This window comes from Nelumbo lutea, chromosome 8 (genome assembly GCF_056320005.1).
Source record: "Nelumbo lutea isolate HS-2025 chromosome 8, American lotus-T2T, whole genome shotgun sequence".
Lineage (NCBI taxonomy): Eukaryota > Viridiplantae > Streptophyta > Magnoliopsida > Proteales > Nelumbonaceae > Nelumbo > Nelumbo lutea.
The window spans coordinates 32265183-32290642 of NC_142691.1; the positions used below are offsets into that span (position 1 = coordinate 32265183).

Below are 25460 nucleotides of genomic sequence, written 5' to 3' on the forward strand. Positions count from 1 at the left end.
ATGAGAGGTGTGCCTCCAGGCAAGGTGCCCCCGAAACGCCCTGAGGCACCAAGTTGAACAACACCATGTGGACGTACATGAATGATTACAATTGTCTGCAAAGTTAAAACAAAAACAACATTCGGAGTAAGTTATAGAGAGTGAGAGACAAAGGAAAAGGGTGAAAACAGGAAACAAACCATGCCTGCATGCTAGCTAAAAACTGATAGTGAACCACATCATAACCTAAAAGCACAAGGAAAGCTGGAAAGGCATGTACTTTTTACAGAACGGTCAGCACTCGACATAGACTTGATGAAGATCAGTATTCAGTAGTTTGACTAGAAATGAGAACCGAGAAAGACCAATAAAAATGCACCAACCTCATTGTAGGAGATATCTAACAAAGATTTTACTACTTTAGCAGTGTAAATAGAAAAGAACAAAAAAACATTAGATAAAACCAAAAATAACTAATATCTAAAACCAAATATTTTGCAATTCATCAATAGCATAATGCAATATTAGGATATATCTGAACAAAAAATTCAATCCAAATTATGAGAATTTAACTTTTGAAACAAATGACAAATCGTGTGCAAACTTAAGCTTCAACATTTTTTGGAAGAAATGCAATATTGTTCTAAAATTCTACCTCTACCACTAAATGTAGCTTCTGAAACAACTATAGAGATTGGAATTTTAAGAACATCATGAGCCATCCTTGATAACTCAGGAAAGCAAGACTCATTCAATCTCCCAAATCCTAAGATATCATCAATATAGCTTTTTTGATCAACACTTGTTTCCTCTAAATACAACTCTAATTGGGATTTTTTTTCATGAATACTATAGACTTGACTTTGAAAAGTATCGGATTCCTATAATAATAAGAATGTAATAAGACATTAACTGAATAATTAATATATGAAAACTTTATATTTTTATTTTCATAAAAATAAACCTTTCAAATTATAATTGCCTTCAATGGATCAAACTCCTCATCATGCATTGCATCACTAGTGGTTTCAGTTTCAATAATTGATTTCACATTAGGCATGGCACTACTACTCTTCATGTAATTAGCAAATAAGTTCCTCAATATTTCTTCAATAAGAATAGTGTGATTTGTTGCATCTTCCATATTATACAACTTCCCGTATACCAACTCCACAAATTTCAAATTGAAATGAGGATTTAGAACCATAGTAATTGACAAAATAATCCTATATTTTTTCCATATTTTTTAAATTTACTTAATATAGACATGACCATCTTTTTCAAAAATTCATCAGTACCTTTCAATGCTTCCTTTAAACACAATTTAACTTTTCAAACTCCGTGAAAACATAAATTTGAAGTTAGATATTGAGCTCTTGAGAAAATATTGGTCATATTATAAAAAACTTTCAAAAGCTTAACAATTTTTTTAACCCTCACCCATTCTTCTTCGATTGGAGCATTAACATAATTGATATCATATGATTTCTAATAAGAAAAAGCTTTTCGATAAAACATAGCCCTTTCAAGTATCAAATATGTTGAGTTCCACATTGTAGAAACATCCAAAATTAGTTTCTTTTTACTTTCAATCATCAATTGATTGGCACATTCAATTAATCTTAATTTGCGTGCCTTAAAACTTTTAACAAGTCTTACAATTTTTCAAATTTTAATTATTACATCATCTATGTATTATAAGATTTAAAATATGTGCACAACAACACACATGAAAAACCTTTCCATCTAATAGAAGTGCATTTTTCAAGTTAAGACACCTTTTATACAAATTAACAAATGTATCATCGGTTGAGGCGTTGTCTAAAGTAATTGAAAACTTGTTTTCAATTTTTCATTCATTTAATACCTTCGATGCCTTGTCCAAAATTGTAATACCAGTGTTAGAGGGTGATACATGAGAAAAACTTAGAATCCGTTTCTATAACCTCCACTCTATCAACAAAATGAACAATTATGCACATATATGATTTCGTGGTAATTAAAGTCCACATATCTAATATAAGACAAATTCTACTAGGAAGTCATTGTAATAAATACCACTTTTTTTCCTCCTTGTGTATCTTTAATACATAAGCTTTTGCAGTATTACCTGGAATATATTTCACTTCTAGATTCAAACCAGAATGTATACGCCTATTACCTTCATACAAATGAAAATGTATATCCATGTCTAATTATAGTTATTGCCATATTTTCTTTATATGCATCTTGATCACATTTATTTACTCGACTTCTAGAAGATTCATCTAAACTTTCCCCGCAAATTCTTATATAACATGATATATTTGATGTGTTGACATCAAGGTTCAAAGTATTGGAAATGCAGGGTGTATTGGAAAGACAATTTTAAGAGACATATTTGGATATGTTTTGTATACACATGAATACAGATGAAAAATCAAGATACACATAAATATGTTGGGAAATTCAAATAAATCATGAAAAATATTTTATTAACAATACTTACAAGTTTTATATTATTGTAAATAAGTCATTTAAATGTAAAAAAAAACTATAATTTAATGTTTATATAAAATGTGATGCATTGAAATATAATTAGTAACCGCTGAAAAATGATGGAACAATTAAAATGTAAAAAAAAAAACTAAAATGTGAATGTATATACATCAATTTTCAAATAACCAATATAATTATCTTGATATTTATTAGTATATAAATTTTAAAATTAATTTCAGCATTTATTAATAAGCACCATTAAGAAAAGAGAAAATTGACTTAAAGCAAAAAATGCATATAATTACAACAAACAAATCAAAGTGGTTTAGTTGCGAAATTATGGGCACTAAAATCTAGTGACCAGGGTTTAAGTCTTGCTATTGTCAATATTTGTAGTTTTTACACTAACAAAACGAAATTAGTGAGAAAGAGAGAGAGAGAGAGAGAGAGAGAATGAATCATTAATTAATAAAATTAATGAGAGAATTGTAATTAGGCGCTAAAATTTAAATTTAAATTTATCTTAAATATAGGAGTAATTAACTAATTAATGAAGAAGTTAGACTTAAATATAGGAATAATAAACAACATTAATGAGAGAGATTCAGTATTAAATATAAATTAATGGAACAAGGAGAATCAAAACGATTCAGTTTGTATTGGCCTGTTTCCGATCTGTATCATACGGGCCCGTATCGGCCGATACATATAAAAAGAAACGAAACACATGATTTTTACATGTTTTAAACCTTGGCAAACACTCTCATCTGCACTATACGATTTATCACAATTTTTGCATTTTGCCCTTTCAATTCCATTTTCATTGTAAAACAAATCAAAATGTTCCCAAATAATGAAAGTTTTTCTTCTTTTATGCTTTGAAGTAGACCATGATGATTTTTCGACTTCATTATGGCTTTCCATTGACATTAATCCGTAACAAAAAAAATTATATTTGATTCGGATTTCTACTACAAACAAATAGAAACAAAATGAACTAAATGCCAACAAGAGCTTCGTTTCAAGGTCATCATTAGTGAAATAAGTGTTCTAACCAAAGACACTTTGAAACTCACAAGCACCAATGTAGCAATATGACAACGCTTCATTTGATTGAACAAAATGACTTATTGTTTCATCAATTAGCAAACAAAACAATTAATCAAACATTAGAATATTCATGTGTAAGTGAGAACCAAGATGAACATAGACAGCATTAATAAAATAGTGAATATAAAAGTAACTAGGTTTTAATTTTGCCCTGTTCCTACCAAAAAAACTTAGCCCCTAAAATGATTTTTTTTTATCTCCAATCTCGTTCATGTAAAGCAGGGAGAACTTCATTTTATTTCCATAAACAAAAAAGACCAAGACCAATTTCTTCTTTTTTATCTTCAATTTATTTTTCAACAGAATATTTTTGGCCTAATCTTGTGAAATAATTCAATTTCACAAAGTGGTGTAAGACTTTTATCTAATTCCTAGGTGTTTTAAGGTATTGCATGAAATGGGTCATTAGTTTCAAGTCCCGTGAAATGAGCAAAATCATGCTTATTTTGGTCTATGAAATGGATTTCTATGCTTTGGGGAATGGGTATTACTATCTGCATATGTATCATGCTTCATGGAATTCAAGCTACTTTTGACTGTTTAGTTAAGAAGCGATGCTCGATTTTTGTTTAGTGGGTGTATTCTGTAATGACTTTTGATTCTTTTCACTGGGTTCTTTATGAAGTTCTAGGGAGCACGACAGGAGCTTGTTGAGTTGCAAAAAATAATTCAATTTTGTGGTTCAATTTAACCAGTTCCAATTCCCAATAGGAAGTGGGTTTGGATATCCTAATTTAGCTGCTCATACCATTGTTTGGCACTGTTCCTAGTTCAGCATAAATAGTTTTTATCTTGTTCAGTTGTTAGCCTATTACAAAATTTCGGTCTAAATTTAGAAATATCTTATCCAATGGTAGGCTGCCACAGGATACTAACTTGTGAGCTATGCCTACCACTGAAGTGAAAACAAAGATCATATTAGGTTGGGATTACTGGTTATTCTTCATGAAGTGACACAATTGTCAATATATGCTGGTAATATAGGGTCAAAGTGAATTGTTTGAATTACCGTAATCACATAGAGTTATATTTTCAGGTAAATTCTATTCAAAAGATGAATTCGACCAAACATATATTCCCCGATCATCAAGGGATGGAAAAGCTTAAATTGAAATTGAGAGGAGGGTGATTGATCCAATAATGGATCTCGTAATCTGGAAGAACCTAGAAGAGTTTATACCGGAAACATTCATGGATAGGTTTGTTGATTTCAAGGGTCAACGTTTTGAATTTATACTGTTTGAAGCAGGTCGAAGAATATGTCTTGTAATGCATTTCTGCTTCGGGGTTAATGTAAGTTGTAGTAGAAGTCCAAGTTTCAACCGATTAATCTATATTTGTCTCATAGCCTAATTAATGTAAGTTACAAGTCCAAGAGAAATGAAGAGGAATTCAAGCAATTGATCGAATAAGGGCTTCTCAATTCCTAACTCTCCATGCGATCAGCAATCTAATGTAATAAGTCAAAAATTTTCACCATGCATGTTGTAGAGTAGAAGACAAGGTTAAAGATAGAGAGAGAGAGAGAGAGAGAGAGAGAACCCGAAACCTAAGATGGCAGTCTCATTCACCGTATTGATCTCTGTTAAACCCTAAAGTATGTTCTTCCCTCTTTGTTCTCTAACAGCCTAAATCTCCGTATTGATCTTGCTAAACCCTAGAGTTTGTTCTTCCCTCTTTGTTCTCTAATAGCCTAAATCATTGTATTGATCTCTGCTAAACCTTAGAGTTCATTCTTTCCTCTTCTTGTACTCTACTTCTTTGTCTTGACCGATCTCTGCTCCTTGATGGGTTCAATGGTTAACCATTACCCAACCTGCCTAATCCATTAAAGCCCATGCTTATTGGGTTAACTGACCCACAACGACCCAGAACTAAACAAATGGGTTCGACCCATTAACAATAGGGTGGACTGGGCGGGCTTAACGGGTTGGTTCAAAAACTGTTGCACCTACTTGCAAACACAACTAACCTTGTTATTCAACCCAACCCCAACATGAGAAAAATCGAGATGGACATAACCAGTTGTCTCAACATACAGGAGAGAGTGATAACTCATATTTATAACCCGTTGGTGAATCCGCCCTCAACACTTTCAATGAGGGGAGAGTATGGTAGCAATGGCTACCTCCACAACATGAATAGATTGTGTGAAGCTGCACGAGAACATCTTTCTTCAACAAATTTTCCTTAAATGAAAATGTTATGTTGGAATGCAAGGGGGCAGGTAGAAACACCTTCCAAATAACTCTTAGAGATCTATGGAAGATGCATAGACCATTCATAGTAACAATATTGGAAACCAGGATTCAGCACTCACAGTACAATCACATTATCTTCGTCTTGGTTATTCAGGTCATTACATCCTTGACCCCAAGGGTTTTTTGGTGGAATATGGCTTTTATGGCAAAAGGAAGAGCTCAGAGTGGTCACAAATCATATTTCCTTTAGATGTATTCATGTTGTTATCCAATTACATCCATCATAGCTTGAATGGTTGCATTAGCCATTTACAGTCAGTCATCCAAGCGCTCAATAGAATCGCCAAACATTGATGGAATTACAGGGAATGAAAGCTAGCTATGAATCAAACCATGGATTGTATTAGGTGATTTTAATGTTGTTTTAACCAATAATGAAAAGCAAGGTGGTAGGTTTGCATGCATGTGAAAAATGCAAGATTGTTTCAGAGCTATTGTAAACTCTTGTTGCCTAATGGATATGTCATTTAATGGACCAAAATTTACATGGACAAATAACCAAGAAAGAGCCGGGGCGGATTAGCTGGAGACAAAAACAACACACCCGGCTGAATTACCTATCACGGTTGAACACGCCAGTGTTCAATACAACTGGATCCCAGATGGGGTTCACAGTAAGCACTTGTGCATTCAACTGTGATAGGTAATTCAGCTGGGTGTGTATAATTTTGTCTCCAGCCCATCCGGATTGATCTTATTCGAGCTCGATTGGATCCTATGCACTTTATAATGGGGAATTGTACACTCTCTTTCCTATAACCCACCTATTTTACCACCTGTTTTGCATTAGATCATGGTACGCTTTCTCCATCTCATAAACCTTTTAGAATGGAGAATATATGGTTGTATCACCAAGGTTTTAAGCAACTAGTGAGTGATGCATGCCAAACCCCATTAAGCTCATCTGTCCTATCTTTGTATATGAATGTTGTAGCATGCTTTCCCTCACTGGCGAAGACCTGGAACAATAATACTTATGGCAACCTATTTGCTAGGAAACATTAAATTATGAAATGGATTGAAGGTATCCAAAGGTTCTTTGAGACAAGGACCTCAAGATTCCTTGAAAGACTCGAAAAAGAATTAAAAAAAATGAATATTTAATTATCATTCGTCAAGAGGAGATATTCTGGTTACAGAAATCTGGTATATAATGGCTAAAGGATGGAGACGTAAATACTCATTTCTTTAGTACAACAATTCACCGTTAGACTTATAATAGAGTTATAGCTTTAAAAAAAAAATTATAAAGATTGTTGGATTCAAGACCCAGTTGAAAGAGAACGCTCCAGCTAATAGGTCTAATCCATGCATCAACCCTACTCCATCTGAGTTTTTTAATTGCTCTAATCATGTTACGGTAGAGGAGAACAAAGATTTGGGTAGACTTATAACTGAGTTTTTCATTCAAAATTGGGGCACAATTAGGAATAGTTTTATCTCCACTGACTTAGAGATTTTTGACAATTAGAAAATGCCTTTGAAATTAAACAGAGATCTTATATGGTCCTTATCCCTAAGGATACTCATCCAGAGTAGTTACCCAATTTAGACCTATCAATTTATGTAATACCATTATACAAAGTGGTTACCATGTTAATTGCTAAGAGGTTTTAAATCTTTAATATGCCTATGGTCAAGTCACCTAACCAAATAGCTTTATTCCAGGACAATATCCTGTTGATGCATAAGGTTGTTCACTCATTTAAGCATGAATAAGGTCAATGTTTTGTAGGGATCAAAACCAATTTGACAAAATTAAATGAGATTTTGTTTGCTCCACGCTTGAAACTTTGAAGATCCCTGCCCAATTGTGAAAAATTATTATGCCAAGTGTAAGTCAATGCTCCTTTCAAGTGATTATCAATGGGGAAGCTCAGGATTCTTTCATTCCTTCACATGGAATTCATCAAGGGGATCCTTTGTCACCATACCTTCTTGTCCAGCGTTACTTATGTCCTTTTGCAAGCCTGATCAGAGCCCATCAAATAGGAGGAAGCTCATGACAAGGCCCACCCTTGTCCCACTTCCCTTTTATTGGTGGTCTATTTATTCTTAGTAAGGTTAATCACCAACAGATTCACCTGATCATGAACATTGTGCATGAACTTTGTGGCAAGGTAGGACAAATTGTGAATGTTAGCAAATTTGTGATGTTTGCATATAATATGTTCCCATAAAACATCAAAGGATGTTGTCTACGGGAAATATTTAGGACTCCCAACTATTTTGGGAAGGGCCACTAGACGAACCTTCAACTCCCTTATGGATAAAATCAACTCAAAGCTCTTCATGTGGAAAAGCAATGTCCTCTCCCTTGCTGGTAGATATATATACCCTTAGTAGTGGTCTTGCAAAGTATCCCCAATTATGCATTTTAGAGCTTTAAGGTTCCTTCCTGTGTGACAAAGAAAATAGACCGAATTAAGAGAAACTTTATTTGGGGTTCATAGGAAAATCAACATAGACCTCACCATGTAGGCTGAAAACATTTGATTAAACCTAAAATTAGCTTGGAGGATGAATTCCAATCAGGACCAGGGATGGGCTCAAGCTTTAATAAGTATGGTAGGGGTCAAATCTTGTTAAGTATGAATTCTACTTGTGACTCTTGGGGGTGGAAGGGTATAGTCATGGGAATGTGGGGTCAAATCATTTTAATAAGTATTTTTCATCACAAAACAAATCCCTCGAGTGCTAATGCCAGGGATGGGAAAAGTATTTCATGGGTCCCTCTCTCATCAACAAGGTTGGATTAAGTTTAATACTAATGGAGCAACAAAAGGTCAACAAATGACATAAAGGATCTATGGGCAATTTATGAAGGCCTGCATTAGGCTAGGGTTGGAGAATTTCAGCATATTATTGTTTGATCAGATTCTCTTTCTACTCTTAGATATCCTTTAGCAAATCCCCTAAGTGGAGCTTTCACACTGTTAACGAGAAGCAAACATATGTGTTGATAGTTTAGCTATGTTATCTAACAATATGTTGTGTAGACGTAGGTATTTTGATAGTCCTATTTCTGTTACTTAGTTACTTTGGGAGGATTGTGCCCGTTTTGGTTCCTAGTGTCATTGTATCTCCTAGTTTTTCTTGTCATCCTTTGAATAAAAGAATGCAACATTTGAGAAGAGTGAGCATTAGTCTCAAAAGGTATATGCAAAGCCAACCACACTGCTTGTGGAAAATTACAAATTACGTTTGAAAAAGATGTGGTGAATTAATTCTATTGTCCTATCATGATTTTGTAAGAAGGGGAGGGAATCTTTAGCTTTAACCTAAGTAGAAGAGCTGAAAATATGTTGCAAGCACCTATTAGAAAATTTTGCAGTATACATATGGGAGTTTTGAGTGCTTCCAATAGTAAAAGACACAATCAATATGCTAAATAATATGTACATCGAGTATTTGTTGGACTTTGTGTTGGGTGAATATTTGAGAGAGCAGTTTATAGTATTCTTGTTTCCATCCACCTGTAGAACATCTTCTACTTTGATTGAGCTTGCATTGCTAATCTAGTTGTCCTTAAGAATAGGTTGATTCGTATGTATTGTGGGTACCCATGGAGTCCGGATCTCCTGCCCATGTTAACGCAGTTATATATGGAGAATATCTCATCCTTTGCATAGTATTATGCAGGGGGGGAGATTTTCCCAATTCACGGAGGTAGTGTATTGTGGATAGAGTTCTCATGGGCAGGAGATCCAGAATCGTACTCATGGGCTTCTAATTAGAAATGATTGAGACAACATTAGCAATTTCCGAAGTTGTTTCCCAAACAGCTTTATTCATCTCCTACAATTTTTTAAAGCCCAAACCTCTTTCATTCTTATTCTTAGGTTTTCCTAGTTTTTCCCAACTTAGAGTGTACATTCTTGAATTTGAATTGGTTCCCAACCACCAAAAGTTTCTCTGTAACTTATTCCATTTCATTTAAACATTCCTAAGGGAGGAGAGCAGTTGACATCAACGTTTTAAAAAACGATCCGGAAATGAAATCGTTCTAGCCACTGGTTTTTGGGTTGATGGTCTGACCATCCGGTTCAAACGGGCGGTCCATTCTGACAGCAAAATTAAAAAAAATAAAAAATAAAAAAATGGTCAAAACCATTAAACGGGTCAACAGGTCGACGATTTAACCGCCCGGATCAATGTTTTATTGACTTTTTCAACAGTTTTTGACCAAATTCTGAATTTGGAGTAAAATAGAACTGATTGCCTAGAGACCAAACCTTTGACCGTCCAAAACAACGACGATTCTAAAATGTTGGTTGACATAGTGTAAACAGGTAGAGCCTGATAGTAGCTTGCCCGCCTAAGATTGAATATTGGAATTCCACATAAAGATTCTATTCTTAATTTTATTAATTAATTCCTTATAAGCCTTCACCTTCCCCTTACAAATCCATAATCTTGTGCCCAAATATTGTCCTTACTGTCCATTTGCTTCACCCCAAACATGTGAATGATGAACATCCTTTTCTTTCTGTGAATGTTGCTACTAAAGGATTGAACTCTTGTTTGGGTTAATCCTTTCATCTGACATTCTTTCAAATTTCTGTTAAAGAAATTAAAGTTCTTTCAATTTAGCAATTTGAATCCTATAAAAGAAGTAAACAATCATCTACAAAGAGCATATGTGAAATATGCCAAGCATCCTTTGCTAGATTTAGGCCCACGAATATAAAAAATAAAAAATAAATAGGGGAGAGAGAGAGGATCTCCCTACCCAAATGTAGCTTGAATAACTTAGAACACCATTTACTTAAATTGAGAAAGAGGGGGTAATTATACATTGTTTTATCAATGAACACCATTGTTGTGAGCAACCCATCCCCTCCAACCATCTCTACTAAACTCTCTTTTGGCTATCATATGCACTGGACATGTCCAACTTGATGGCTACCCAACCCACAACTTTTTTTCTTAGTCATTTTATTTCTCAATTCTCTAGCTATTATGATATTACCGATTGAATTTCTACCCTTAATGAATGCTGATTGGTTTTTAGATATTAACTTGCACAACTTATTTTTTAATTTGTCCGCCAAACACTTGGAAATTATCTTGTATAGAACATTACATTTGTTAGAAAAATTACATCCATGGTCATGTTGTTGGAGTTGTGATCACATTTTTAACATTTATGGGATTGTTAAGGGAACTGAAGTAAGTTAAAGCGTTTAGAGGCATCAAAGTCTAAGTCTTCGATGGATGAACCTTTTGATTGCCTTAAAAACACCTATAAATAGAGACGATCACCACTCGATGAAGCCACTATCTCAATCATCTCTTTCCCATCTTCTTGGAGGCTTAGAGTTGAGTGGAGAGTCATCAAAGAATAAGAAGGGTTGAATTAGAGTTTGCAAGCTCAGAGCAGCTAAATGGGAGGCAGGGCTCTATTTTTAAATATATATTTGCATTTATTTTATTTAACAATGTTTTTTCAAAACTAGTATCAGAGTTCTTTGAAATGTTAAAAAATGCAAATTTTGTTTTCCGGTGATTTGGCCAGATTTCGACAAAATATATGCCGAATATTGATCGGCATCCGGCTCCGTCACTTCCGGCCACCGGTTAGCCTTAGACAGGTCGAAGATGGAGGGTTTGAAATCACCCAAATAATTATGCAAAACCCGATTTTGAATGAAAGTCGGGCAAAGAAGACGATATATTTGAGTCGCTGAAGACTTATTTTCGACGGACACGTATTACGACACAATGGGTCGTGGTTGCCATGGTACTGTATCCGACATGCTACCCGTTCCAGATCAGTTCCATGCAAACTGAGTCGTTTGAACGCATTCAGACCAGTTTAACTTGGTCTATGCGAACCAAACCAGTTCCAGTTTACATCGAAACACTTTTTGGGACCGGTTCGACATGTTTTAGGCCAGTTCTTGACCGATTCTAGGCATATTCAGGATATTAACACCCATTTAAGCATATTTTAACCATTTTATTCAACTTAAATCGCATTTTGGCCCTTATTCTTGTAATAAATACCTGGTTCAGCCTAGTTTGCATTTTATTTGATAATTAGGGAAATTTTGTTTCAATTTAATGGCATGAAGAGTGATTATAGGGCCTAAATATAATTATTACTACAACTTTTTTTCCCTAAGATTGGATTGTTTATGGTTTGATTTTATAAATTGCCATTGACACTATATGAAAGGCCAATTTGAGAACCCAAAGCCAAAGCAATTGGGCCTTTAACAATTGATACAGTCCTAGGGGCTTGTATATATGACATTTGCCTCACACAACCCAAGTCTCTACAACCTCCAACAAATGTAAGTAGTTAAGCCTACACTAGATATAACAATTGGCAACAGGCCAACAAAATGGCTCTTCTTATCATTCAGAGCAGGATTTTTGAGCCTTTAAAGCTTGGCATTCCAATATGTGACACTGCTAGGGAAATCCTTGAAGCTATCAAAATTTAGTTTGCAGGCTCAACAAAGGCTATCATTATAAGTTTGTTTTCCCAACATTTTGTTTCAAAGTTTTAACAACCTAGAATATTAGAGAATTTATCGTTAAGGTGTCAAGGATTGTTTATCAGCTATGGTATCTAAAGATGAACCTCAATGATGATTTCCTTGTTTATGGTGTGTTATTTGCTTTTCCCAAATCATTTGAAACCTTTGTGGTTAACTACAATAATACTAGTACTCGCAAATAGAGTGTGAGTGAGCTAATAAATCAATGTGTACTAGAGGAGGAGAGACAAAAGAAGGGCAGGATTGAATTAGCACATGTTGCAAGTTTGGACCAAGGAGAAGACAATTTAAGAAGAATGGAAAAACAAAAATCAAAAGTACAAGGAGCAAAGTTCTACTAAGCCTGAGCATAAGAAGGTAGAAGGTATTACCTGCAATTATTGTAAGAAACTAGGGCAGTACAAATTTGATTATTAGAAGTTAAAGAAAAAGGATAACAAGCAAGATAACCCTTTAGCCTAAGCGTACTCAGAATTGAACATTGTGGGTATACCCTTAAATATATGGGTGAATTGATTCTAAGTGTACTGTTTACATTTCCAATGCCTTACAAGGGTTACTAATGTAAGGAAGGTTGATTTAGAGAGCATCTACATCTGAATGGTGGGGACTGTATATATATATTACATGTCTAAAGTACGAACCTGCACATAAAGTAGCAACGTGAGAAGCTTTCGGAATTTCACATGGCCTTGTGGTTTAATCCACCTAAATGGCTTAGTCAATGTAAACAAGAACAACAAAACCAATATGTACGGGCGTACAATCCTAAAATGGCTCAAAGAATGTCAAATGCAGTTTAAGACTTTAAGTTACCTATCTTTTACTCGATCACATATGCCGTAAGTTATGGCATCGGCCTATGCAATAAGTTATCTTTTAAGCTAAATCTGAATGTAGTTTAATTTTAATTTCTGAAAAAGAAAATATAAAAGTTTGACAAAAGTGCCAAAAAATGAAAAATGGAAAGGGCCATACTCAAGAAATTCGTCTTTAATGAGGTAAAACAGAACGCATACATTCAAATCTTTAACCAGAATTTTACATGTAAAATAGCTAAAAGATTTGTCTGAACAATTCGTACTCTGAAAATAAGACAAGTCATGATATCATCCCACCTTCAGAAAACTCTCCTGTCAAGGATCACACCAAAATCAATATCTTTTTTCTCCATTCAGAGTTAGCCGGATAGCAGAATCCTTGCACTGATTCTTGAATAAGTTAGCCACCAGACTTGAGTGTATTACTCAACCTGCAAGGACATGTATCAATGTACAAATAAAAATAAGGATATGTATCAATTTTCAATCGGGCTTCCATAAAATTGAGTTGTATAACTCCATTTGCTTCTTCTATATATGATAGTTTAGACAAGGCTTAGTTAGGGGTGAACATAAAAACAAGGATAGTAGGGGTGAGCAAAAAAAAAAAAAAACGAAAAACCAAAACCACCAAACCAAACCGAAAAACCGGTTAACCGAACTGGCCGGTTCGGTGTTTTTAAAAAACCGAAGGTATCGGTTTGGTTTTGGTAAACCAATATAGAAAACCGGTGGTTAACCGAACCGACCGGTATATTTCTATATATATAAATATATATTTATAATATATGATTATAAATATTATTTAAAATATAATATTTATATATATTTATAATTTTTATAATATATTGTAAAATTAAAAAACCGAAAAACTGATGAACTGAACCGGTCGATTTTCGGTTACCGGTTTTCCAAAAACCGGTACTACCAGTTCGGTTACAAAAAAACCGAACCGTGAGCATCCCTAAAGGATAGTTGAGACAAGGCTTTCGTAATATATATATATATATATATATATATATATATATATATATTATATATATATATACATTATTAAAATTTGGTTTTAACCAAAACAACCAAAAAGCAAACCAAAAATTTCGGTTTTGGTTATTTTGGTTATTTTATAATTTGCTTTCAGTTTGGTTTTTATTTTTTTAATTCGGTTTTAAAATTTTCAGTTTGTTCGGTTTGGTTTTTAACAGAATAAACTTGAACGCTCACCCCTAGGCTTAGTTGAGTAATAATTATAGAGAGAATTCCAATAGTATGCTATTATCACAATTTTATTCAGTTGAGGCAGTTGAGAACCAGATATAATAAATCAAGTTACAGAAGATATATACAGGGCCATCAATATGTTCTAAATCAAGCTCATAAATGATATTATGACGAAACTATCATTCTTAGTTGAAGAAACTTCAACTTTTTGTGGATGAGATGCAGGATCTCATTTCTTATTGTACATTGTGAAATCCTATTAATTTCTCCCTTGCATTATTCTTGCAAAATCAGGTTTGACCAAAAAGATGAAAATATGTAACGGAAATAGTTCCTCTTCGACATGTAAAAAAATTAATCATTCATTGCAATGTTGTTGGACTCAGATGAGGGGGTTTGCAACTTCGTAGATTTGGGGGTTCTCTTCTAGGAAAATCAGGGAAAATGCTGAAGCAGATTAACGGGATCAAGGATTTCCTTCTTACAGCAAGAAGAAAAGCATGTTCTGTCAAAATCATAAAATGCAAAGATGTGGTCAAGGTTCGTTGCTCCAAGTATGTATGACTCCGAGAGGCAGATAAGTTGAAGCAGTCTCTTCATCCAGGCCTGAGTACCCAAGATCTGTGAATAGAGGATCTGAGCATGTTTGGGTGATTTCACCTTAATTTTGGTAAGAACAGACTGTTACCTGTGAGCATTTCTTAATTGCATGCCCTTTTATAAAGTCAGACTTAGACCAGACAAGACTGCCGGACTATCAGACTGGTTGTTATTCCATTTATTTTACCAACCCAACCAGCTTTCGATGATCTGCCCAATCACTACTTTGTCACAATTACAAAATGAACCTACCACCTCTCCTTTACGTAAAGTAACATACCAACCTGGAGGCTGAACTGTTTTTCCCTCCAGGTCATGGATCACTAGTTCAACCACCCAGGTCAAACCGATCAATCCTTGACGTGCCCAAATTTATAAATAAATATTTGAGACCAAAAGAGGAGTTTTGTGGCAAAATTAGTGGGGCAAGACATTGGAACACAGATCTCAAAAAGTAACCCAAAATCAAGAAAAAAAAAAGATCTCCTCAATCCAACCACTGAAAGCAAAGTTATGGCCTTCGGAAGTTTTCATATACATTGAAATTTATATGAATAAAAACCAGCTGGTTTTATGAAAATGAAACCAGGACCACACTGGTTCCCTGGTTGGAATGGCCAATTATGGCTGGTTTTTCGAACCCTCAGTTTTAGAGCCTAACAAAACTGGCCAATGGACCAGTTCATGGTTATTCTAGTAAGACCAGCCGCGTTCTGGTTATCTAAGTACTGTTTTTGACAAAAACATGATTTTAAGACTAGAAACCTGGTCAGTTGTATAAAACCAACGAAAAAGCCATCGGACCATAACTTACACATACTAAAATATACACAATATTTTATATGTATCATGGTCATTGATTGAGATAGAAATCCAACCTTTTGACCCAAACCCAATAGCCCTTCTAGTTTTGTGAATGGTCCAAGTCTGACAATATTGATATCCGGAGCCTATAGAGGAAGGGGAATGATGTAGGAAAGCTATCCTTGCTCTGGTTCATGAACTTATAGAGTGGGGTCTGTCATCAGATTGAGAGAAGATAGAAGACTATGAAATGGTGGTGACTCTAGATGAAGGGACTTGGCACCTAAAAACACTTCATAAGAGAGTATGGATCTAGATGCTACCAAGACTGAATAGTTCATTTAGATGGAAGTTTTGCAAAGGTCAGCCAATACATCAGTATGAAATTTGGCTATTTAGTTGGAGCAAATGCTACACTCAAGGTTCAAAATTTCGATACGATACGTCCAACGGGGCATATCGTATCGTATCGTATCGTTGGGGTCCCGATACACCTATTTACAGGTGTTTCAGGAACCCCCTTCTTTTTAATAAAAAATATGGTTAAAAACAAGCCTAAAAATCAAATTTTGAAAAACACAAACTTGCGTTATTTTAAGTACCAATACGCCTCTGCCAATACCCAGGGGCGTATCAATATTTTGAACCTTGGAGAGTATATTTCGGTGCCAGTCTGTCCACATTGTTTCCATCCTCTCTTACCATTCTCTTAACTGTACTATTAGACTGTTGAAATCCTCTATGTCATTCCTCCACAGATTTGTGCTATTTTATGGGAAGTGAAGAACACCTAGAGATAACCAACACTGGACACTGGACATTGGACATTGGACATTTGCCTCTAGATCAACTAAGTTCGAGCCAGGTCTCCAACACTGGACATTGACACAATGTTCATTTGTTTGAAGTCACATTACATAAAAGTCATTCAGAGGGGTCGGGAGCTCTACAATTTCCTTGCAGTTTTGATAAGGGATTAAAATGACAGTCTCTTGCCCCAAACCTCCTTCACCACATTCATGCTTGGCTTAGGTTGATTAGTACAGCAGGAGATTTGTAAGTCTTCTCCCTCCTCTGCAGCTTGTGTGTATCAGCTTTAGGCACTGCCACTGCCTCTTCCTTTGTCCCTTTGTATCCAATGGCTACAGCATCAATAGGATCCACCCCTTTTCAAGAACATGTTCCATTAATATGTTTCTTTGCCGATATCCCTGTATGACTTCCAAGATCGTGTTCCACCCCAACCTCTGTTTTCCCATCGGAAAGCAAACCATTTGTCTCCTGTCATTCCCAAACCACTCAGCCAGGGCAATAAACCACCCTTTCTTGTTGTTTCTTGTTTCCACTTCAAAGAATTTCTGATAACTCTTTAGATTCTTCCTCCACTCTTGTACTTTAAGCAACTTGCATGCCCCTACCAGGAAACATTTGAACCAAAGTAAATCACCTTTCATCAAGAAAACTGTAGCCTTCTTCCCTTCTTGCAAATTCAACATCTCCAACCCTCTTGATCTTATTTATTCTTCAACAATGAAAACATTTGCCCTTATCTTCACTTGCTTTCTCCATCTTCTCACCGGCTCAAAATCTCTCCATGCAAACTGACAATCAAAGCTGTCAAGCAGCCTAGCAAGACTGTCCCCCTTGGATGGCACATTGCTAAATCTTAAAAATATGCATAATAATGTGAGATAGAATCAAGTGAAGGAAAAGTGAAATGGCAATCAACAGCATCAGAAGGCCATAGAAGTGGAATCGAAGCAAAAGATGCTACCACTTTGAAAGCAGTCAATGGAAGCCTTCCTTCCACCCCACCCCCAGGCTCCAATCTGGCAGTTCTTCTTCTACCAAAGAAACCCACGCACCCAAGCAAAGAACATAGTTGACCCTTACAAAAACACAATTAAACTTATCTCCAAAAATTTATGCCCCCACCCACCATATCCTCCAAGAAATAGCCAGATCCCACTAACACAAAGAGTCACCCTGAAAGTACACAAGATTCCCACTTCTCTCCGAAAACTTAGCAATTTTTATTCTCTCATTTTCTTCAAATTCCAAAAACATTTTTCTAGCATGTTCCTCACTTAATTTCTTACCCGCCACCACTTCTTAATATCTATTCTCTTGTCTGTCTTAAGTACTTGATCAAATATTACTGAATCAATTCCAGACTCCCCTACCATGTTATCCACATCCTCTAAACTCTCTAATCAAGGTGTCATCAAAGTCAGCCACAGGCCAAGTTCTATATTTTAAGTTCTGAGATCTGCTTGCTTCTGATGACTCCTAACCCAAGATACCACATTTGACACTTGAGAATGAGAAGGAATAGAAAGAGAGCTCAGCCGTACTTTTTCCAACACCACTGTCAACTTTAGCCTGAAGCATACTTCCCAGAATTTTACCATTCCACATTGTGCTGCCAAACAAAAGGGTATTAATCTGATTGTTGGTCCTCTGCTGAGGTCCTTAAATGTTCAAACAGTATCCTCAACCATCCTTCTCTTATTGACCTTCAAAAACTTAAAAGCAGAACTTAGCATGGCTATCCTAGGCACAGTAGCATTACTACTATTAATCTTATTAGATCTTTAAGGCAGAAACTTAGAAAGTCTTGTCCTTGATTAAAAAAATCTCTTAATGTAGATTAAGTAAAAACCCTTGGAAGATGTTGCTGATTTGTAAAGCCACTAGATCTCAATAACTCTAGTTGATAATGACTCTAAGATTCTTGACGAAACAACTTAATAGTGGTTTCAAAAACCAGTGAAAAATTTGTTATCTTTTGAATAATTATTTTTTCCTTTTGATAAATTTTACCTTTACATCAAAAAGTACCATTAAGAAGCTGTTTTCCAATATGCATTATATTGTTTTTTTTAAAACAAAACCCACTGCCACATCAGCAGAATGTTCATCCAACAGTATAAAAATATATAGATTCAATAGCTGAAATCAAGAACAATATAAGCTAATATCTTTCTTAATAACACTAAAAGTAATGTCTTAGTTTCATGACTAAGAAGTCAATAAAAGATAAACCCAAAAGAAAAATTATTCAGTCCATTTTATCGAAGATATCTTAAACCAACACATGATAAGATAAGGATAATTAACCATGCTTACCAGTCCAAACCCTCAAAGAGTCCTTCACCCTTTATGGCAGAAGTTTTAAAGATAGCCCACTGACGGCTTTTTATTTTGTGCAGCTCTAAGGCCTCAGTCACTGCAGCATCATCAAGTGCACCAGGGAGATCCTGCATTGAAATACATGACAATGAATGCAGCACAGAGAAATCAAACCTAAGATCAGAATTTCATGTAAACAAAAAGAGCATTACCACAATTCTATTTATATATTTATTTACGATATTTTTTATTTTGTTAATTGACCCATGTTGTTGAATCATTGATCCACAACAATTTGTTTCTTGAAGAAAATAATTGTTATGTATTTTATCTATTTTTGTATAATCAATTGTTATATATATATATATATATATATATATATATAAATATATCTAACTGTTTTGTTTATGTTAATATTTTCAACAAAGAAAATAACATAAAATCAACCATTGTTACATAGACCCAAAAACAAGGAGAAAGTAATGTTAAAGTAGGGCATGACACACGTAGATCTATCTCATCAGAATACACAACATTGATTATACATTAAGATGGCCAGAGGATCTCTTTGATTTCCCACAGATGTGCCAACAGAGGGGAGAGAATTGAAAGAGGGTGGGTGGAGAGAGAGAAATCTGAGGCAATTGAAATCACATCATTACAGTTTAGTTGAGACTTGAGAGAGAGAGAGAGAGAGAGAGAGAGAACCCTCAAATAGTACTCATTGCCAATTATAAACACAATCATCTTATGCCAGCTCAGCCTGATGTGGGTCCCATATATATGAATTGTGGTTCAAGATTGGCCCAAAACTAAATATTACTATTTTTTCAATGATAAAATTGAGATATTTTTTTTTACAAAAGGATAAAGTAACTTATATTTTATATCAAGATTGAGCATTGGGTACATCCATCTTAACAATACCACCATTGCAAATGACAACCAAAAAGATACACCATTGATAAACCCATGCCAATGTCCATCACTCCAAAATCTTCTTGACATAGGTGCAACCATCAAGCCATAGCATGTAAACCTCAAGTTGGGTGAGAATTCACGCGTAATTCTCCCACGTGTAGATTATGTTTTCCCTCCAATGAAGTGCCCACGTCATGTAAGGAAAGTATACATTTCCTTTCAATGAATAAGTGTTCCTTGATGTGAAATTCATTCTTTAGTGGAAACAATTGACTTTTAATCTTGATCTTGCTGGGTACTATTTAAACCAAGGAAACAACAACAAAAAAGAATTGAGGTATTTTGTCAAAATCAATTGGATTACATGATCAAGTGGCCGAGTGATTGCCAATTCTGACTCCATATTTTCCAGTTTTCACCAAATGTTGCTTTTCATTTTTCCATGCCTCCAATTCCATGAAAGCAGAAAAGCTATGGAAAACCCTCCCAAACAAGTACTTGAAAAAAAATGTATAAATTACTAACAGAGTTATACCCCCCCCCCCGAGGTTTAGTTATCTATATCTTCTGAATTTATTCCCAGGAATGTGTCAGGAGATTTACCTAACCCTGAATTTAAGAATGCTATGAAAGAAAAAATGGAAGCCTTGATTTTTTTTTATCAGAAAAGAAAAATTATTTTTATTAATGAGTGAGAAACAAGTGCTGAATTAGAATACAGCCAGTCAACAAAGCCATAAAATTACAGTTGTGCCCAAAACAGCTGCTGCCTATGGATCCCCTGCTTAGCTAATGAACCAGCCATTCTATTTGCAGTCCTTCTGATCCAGGTGAATGAAGCATTGAGTTCCCTTGCCAGACTTTCTCTCTCTCAGGGTGTGTCTATACACCCAGGGACCATTACACCTTGTGGTAGTCCAAGAGGTAACCAGTTTTGAATCCCCTTCAACCTCCAAATTTTGAAAGTTTGCTTGCTTAGCGAGTTTTAGACCTTGTAACAGCACTAGCAGCTCAGCCTTAATTGAGTCTCCTACCCCTAGAGGACCTGAGTACATTGCCAATACTTTCCGTAAAGAATCTCTAAATACACCACCTACATGAATAGGTATAGACATGGGAGGTTGTAGACCTACATGAAGGAAAGGTGCTAGTTGTTTGTTGGTGGGTTATAAGACCAAGTGTGCATCTAGAGGTATAAGGAGATGTTGATGGCTAAGGGATAGACAAACTTATGGCATTGACTAGTTGAAAACTTTTTCTCCTATGGCCAAGATGAACTCAATAAGAGTTCTTTTACCTCTTGCAAGAAGCCATTGTATGGACTTAAGCAATCTCCTAGAGCCTGATTTGATAAATTCCACAATGCATTGATCAGGAATGGATTTCTTATAGGCCCAGCCAGATCATACTCTCTTTACTAGAAGGAATGGAATACTTACTGCTCTTATTGTTTATGTTGATGACTGTGGTGATGGGGAATGATGTTGGAATTAAGTAATTTCTAAGCAAGGGGTTTGAGATTAAGGACCTTGGGCAGTTGAGATAAGAAAAGATTTTTATTTGTCAAAGGAAGTATATTCTAGACCTACTCCTATTGAACCTAGTCACAAAGTTGTCAACTACTAATAGACAACTTCATAAAGACAAGGGAAGATTTCAAGGTCTTATTGGCAAACTATTGTATAAGCATGACACATCTAGATACTTCTTATGCAATTTCACAATATATGCACCCACCTAGAGATTCTCAATTGGCTGCTATAGAAAGGGTCCTTGCTTATTTAAAACGTCATTCAGGTAGAGGCATCCTTTTCTCTAATCATATGCATATGAAGATAGAAGAATTTACATATGCAAATTAGGCAGGGTCTCTTGATGATAGGAAATCGGCTTCTGGTTATTGTACTCTTATTGCTAATAATCTTATTTCTTGGAGAAGCAAGAAGCAGTCTATGGTTGCTCGCTTTGATGCATAAGCTATATACTTTCATTTATAAATTGCATAAGCTATATGCAAAGCCATGGCACATGGAATATCAAAATGTTATGAATCCAATCAATGCTTGATGAGATTGGGATTGCCTATTAATTCATGGTTTAAAATGTCCCTAATTTCCCTAATATCTCCACGACATATTCCCATTAACATGGGTAGCGACACGAAATTTTACCGGAATCGACATTTCCCCAATGAACACTACCAACACTATGTGGAGTATAAGAGATAGTTTCTATAACATATTTCCATTTTCACTTCCATGGGTAATGACATGGAATTTTACTGGAATTGGCATATACCCAATGAACACTACCAATACTATGTGGAGTACAGGAGATAGTATTATAACATAAGTTGGTAACAATATTGTAGGTATGTGAACTAGAAAGTTATTGTCCACCTAACTTATATCATTACCACTTTGAGTTAACTCAATATTCATTTCAAATATGAAGTATTAGTTTTTGTTTGTGTAATAGATTATTTGGTTGATCTATTACAACCATTTACATTTTCTATGAGTTTAAATTTGCTTTAACTCATTCTATCATGAAGCTTTGAATCTTGAGGTTTACAGGGCAACTTCAAAACGCATTCTTTTGTCTATAACTTTAGTTTCTTAGCTTTGTTTAATGATTTGGAATAAGATAATAATTAAAAAAGATGTGACTATGCTTCTTTTATCATTTCATAAAATACCATTCTATATTTTGCATATTTTACAATGTTTCCACCATATCTATAACTTTTACGATATTTCCACGCAATGTTTCCGACATTTCTGATATGTTTCTTATATTTGGATGACCGACATTTCCACCGACATTGACATTTCAAACCTTGCCTATGATGAGCCTATCCATTTATATTGTAACAATCAAGCTGTTATTGCACACAATCCTATTCAACATTAATAGACCAAGAAGATTGATGTCGACACACCATTAGCGAGCAAGTGACTTCAGTAGAAGTTGGTCTTCCTTGTGTGAGTACAAATGGATAGCTAGTAATTCATTACCAAAGGAGTCAACAAGGCAAAGTTGGATTAATGCATAAGCAAGTTGGGCATGATTGACCTATATTCTCAACTTGAGGGGAGTGTTGACACATCATTCATTCATTGTTATTCATTATTGGATTTATTTGTTTTCCTTCTATTTGTAATGGTTTTGTTGACAAGCCGACCATTCATTGTTATTCATTATTGGGCTTATTTGTTTTTCTTTTATTTGTTATGGTTTATAGGCTTTAGTTGTCTATTATGTTTATGATATTTGGGCCTGCTATAGGCCTCTTATTTTTCTTTTCTTTTGCTGTCACTAATTAGGTGAAGATATGTAATTCTATTCCCCATTACCTAGGCTGACTAATACAAAAGAAGTGGGAGTTCTCGCTAGCCTCCCGTGATTGATATCTCTTCCATCCTCCTCTCTTCTTTTTCGTCATCTTCCTCTGTTTTCCCTCTTTCTTCCTCATAATATTTGTTAGGGTCCGTTTGGTTCGCAGCCGGAATCGGAATCGGAATGGTCTATTCCCATAGTCTGTTTGGTTCAGACAGGATTGGGAATGAAAATTGGAATCAGCAGGAATTCCCAAGGGAGGGGGAGGGAATGGCCATTCCCTCAAATGGGGGAATGCCATTCCACCAGGAATGGAAATGGGATTCCAGTTCCACACAACCAAACAGTTGAAATTGGAATGGCCCATTCTGATTCGGATTACAGACCCCTATTCCTAATGGGGCCTTAACCCTTAGTTTAATTGATAATATACTGCTGAAAACACAAGTCAAATGTTAAGACCTCCACTTGGGTATACCCATTAACTTATACCCCCCTTGACCAAAAGCACAGGGGGCAATAGAAGAAAGGGAATTAAAACAGAAATAGGTACTTTACTAAAATGCCCTTAATAATGAAATATTAATTTTGCTTTTTAAATATATTAACAAATGTAACCTCATCTAAAAACACTAAATACATTTTTTCCATATCAAATTTTTATTTTTTTTTTCTTCAACCTTATTTCAACTTTTCATTCTCACCTTAAAAACATAGAAGAAAAAAATTTGTCCCTTCAAGAAATATAAATAAGAGTATCTTTTCCATATACAAGGTGTAGTAAACGGAAAAATAGACTTTTGAAAAGTTTTGAATGTCATGTGAACACTTTCCATCACTAAAGTTGGCAGCAAGTTAACAGAGGGGTGGAACAGCTCAACCCCAAACTATAAGGTTTAGTTTGGAAAGAGTACAAATACAAATATGTACAGTACAAATACATACAAAATAATACAAAATACAAATACATACAAACTATAAGTCTTAGCATTTGGCCAAACATCAGGAGAGGTAACAAGAAATTTACCTTAAAATTTTTCAGAAACTAAAAAGGAAAAGAAAAGTATGACAATATAACAGATCAAAGTTCATTTAGTTTCCCTGTGTATTTATTTTATTGAACTGAAAAAAGAGCAACTAACCTGCTTGTTTGCAAAAATGAGAACAATAGCACCTTTTAACTCATCCTCCTGTTACAGGTCAAACAGACAAGGTTAAAGTTCTAAGATGCCCATTAGTGCTTCAATTCATTATGGCATGCGAGCATGTGCCTTAGTTTTGGATAAAACAAGAAAATGAATAAAGCAAAAATGTAGCACAATTAGGTAAGACAGCAAGAACTCTTGGTTAAAAAGATGGAAAGGCTACAATATAGTAGTCCACACTCCACAATTAAGAAAACATTGCAATTTTGAAAATTAAAGTGAGCTCTTTGGAAAATTTTATAGCCAAAGGATCCTAAAATAAATCCTCTTTCACCCATCTCTTCCAATGGATAACCTTGTGTGTAGGGTGCACAACCATTTCACAATCAATAGCACCACTATTGGAAATGGCCACCTCAAGAACACCATTTGTGCAACTATTTGCAGTGTTCAATGTACACCTCAAGCCAAGAGCAGATGAAAAGCTACACATCTAAAGAATAGTCCTTAAAAGGAACTTCATAAAAACCTAAGGAAACATAAGTTGCTTTATTGTTTTGACTTGGTCATATTTGTGTTTAAAGTTACTAAGTTCATTGGCATGGAATTTGAGATGGCATTAATTACTATAATTTCCACAAAACATGGGCATTACCTCCAAAATTGCATGAAATTCATCTTTGGCTATTACCATCCTGTCGGTGTCACTGGAATCAACAACGTAGATGATAGCTTGAGTATTTGGAAAATAGCATCTCCAGTATGGTCTGTACACAACAAATAGGCAGGTAAAATTCCATTTTTTTCTTAGAAAGCACTGATCCAGTGAACAATTAAGAATAATATTTAGAAATTACAGAAGAAAAACCAAATAGGACAAAGGAAAGCAAGTGAAGAAAAAAAAATATCCACCACAAGTTCTAAAAAGCACAATAAGATGAAGCAAAACACATCAAAGAAAGATCAGAATGGAATCTGGAGATGAATTGCTTTTCATCCAGGAGAGAGAGAGAGAGAGAGAGAGAGAGAGATGTGATGCAGGGCCCACCCAAGCAAAAGCTATTAGGTGGCAGAAATGGGCCCCAAACAAGATGAAGGCAAGCCCACAAGGCCCTAAGCTTGCTAGACTAAGCCTTGATT

At 35.1% G+C, this 25460-nt stretch overlaps 1 protein-coding gene and 1 pseudogene across 1 annotated transcript in view; one reads left to right on the forward strand and one right to left on the reverse strand.

Annotated features, from left to right (window-relative positions):
- Positions 1-13312: 13312 nt before the first annotated feature.
- The window catches only part of ARF3 (ADP-ribosylation factor 3), a 32692-nt gene continuing 20544 nt past the window's right edge, over positions 13313-25460 (reverse strand). Inside the window, exons 6-9 of the mRNA XM_088959934.1 lie at positions 24976-25087; positions 24318-24365; positions 18913-19043; positions 13313-13589 (exon numbers count right to left, since the gene is read on the reverse strand). Coding sequence (XP_088816060.1) covers positions 13559-13589; positions 18913-19043; positions 24318-24365; positions 24976-25087 — 322 coding nt within the window. The 3' untranslated portion in view covers positions 13313-13558. The remainder of the gene's footprint in view (positions 13590-18912; positions 19044-24317; positions 24366-24975; positions 25088-25460) is intronic.
- Positions 14824-15006, forward strand: LOC148843725 (large ribosomal subunit protein eL38z/eL38y pseudogene; annotated as a pseudogene).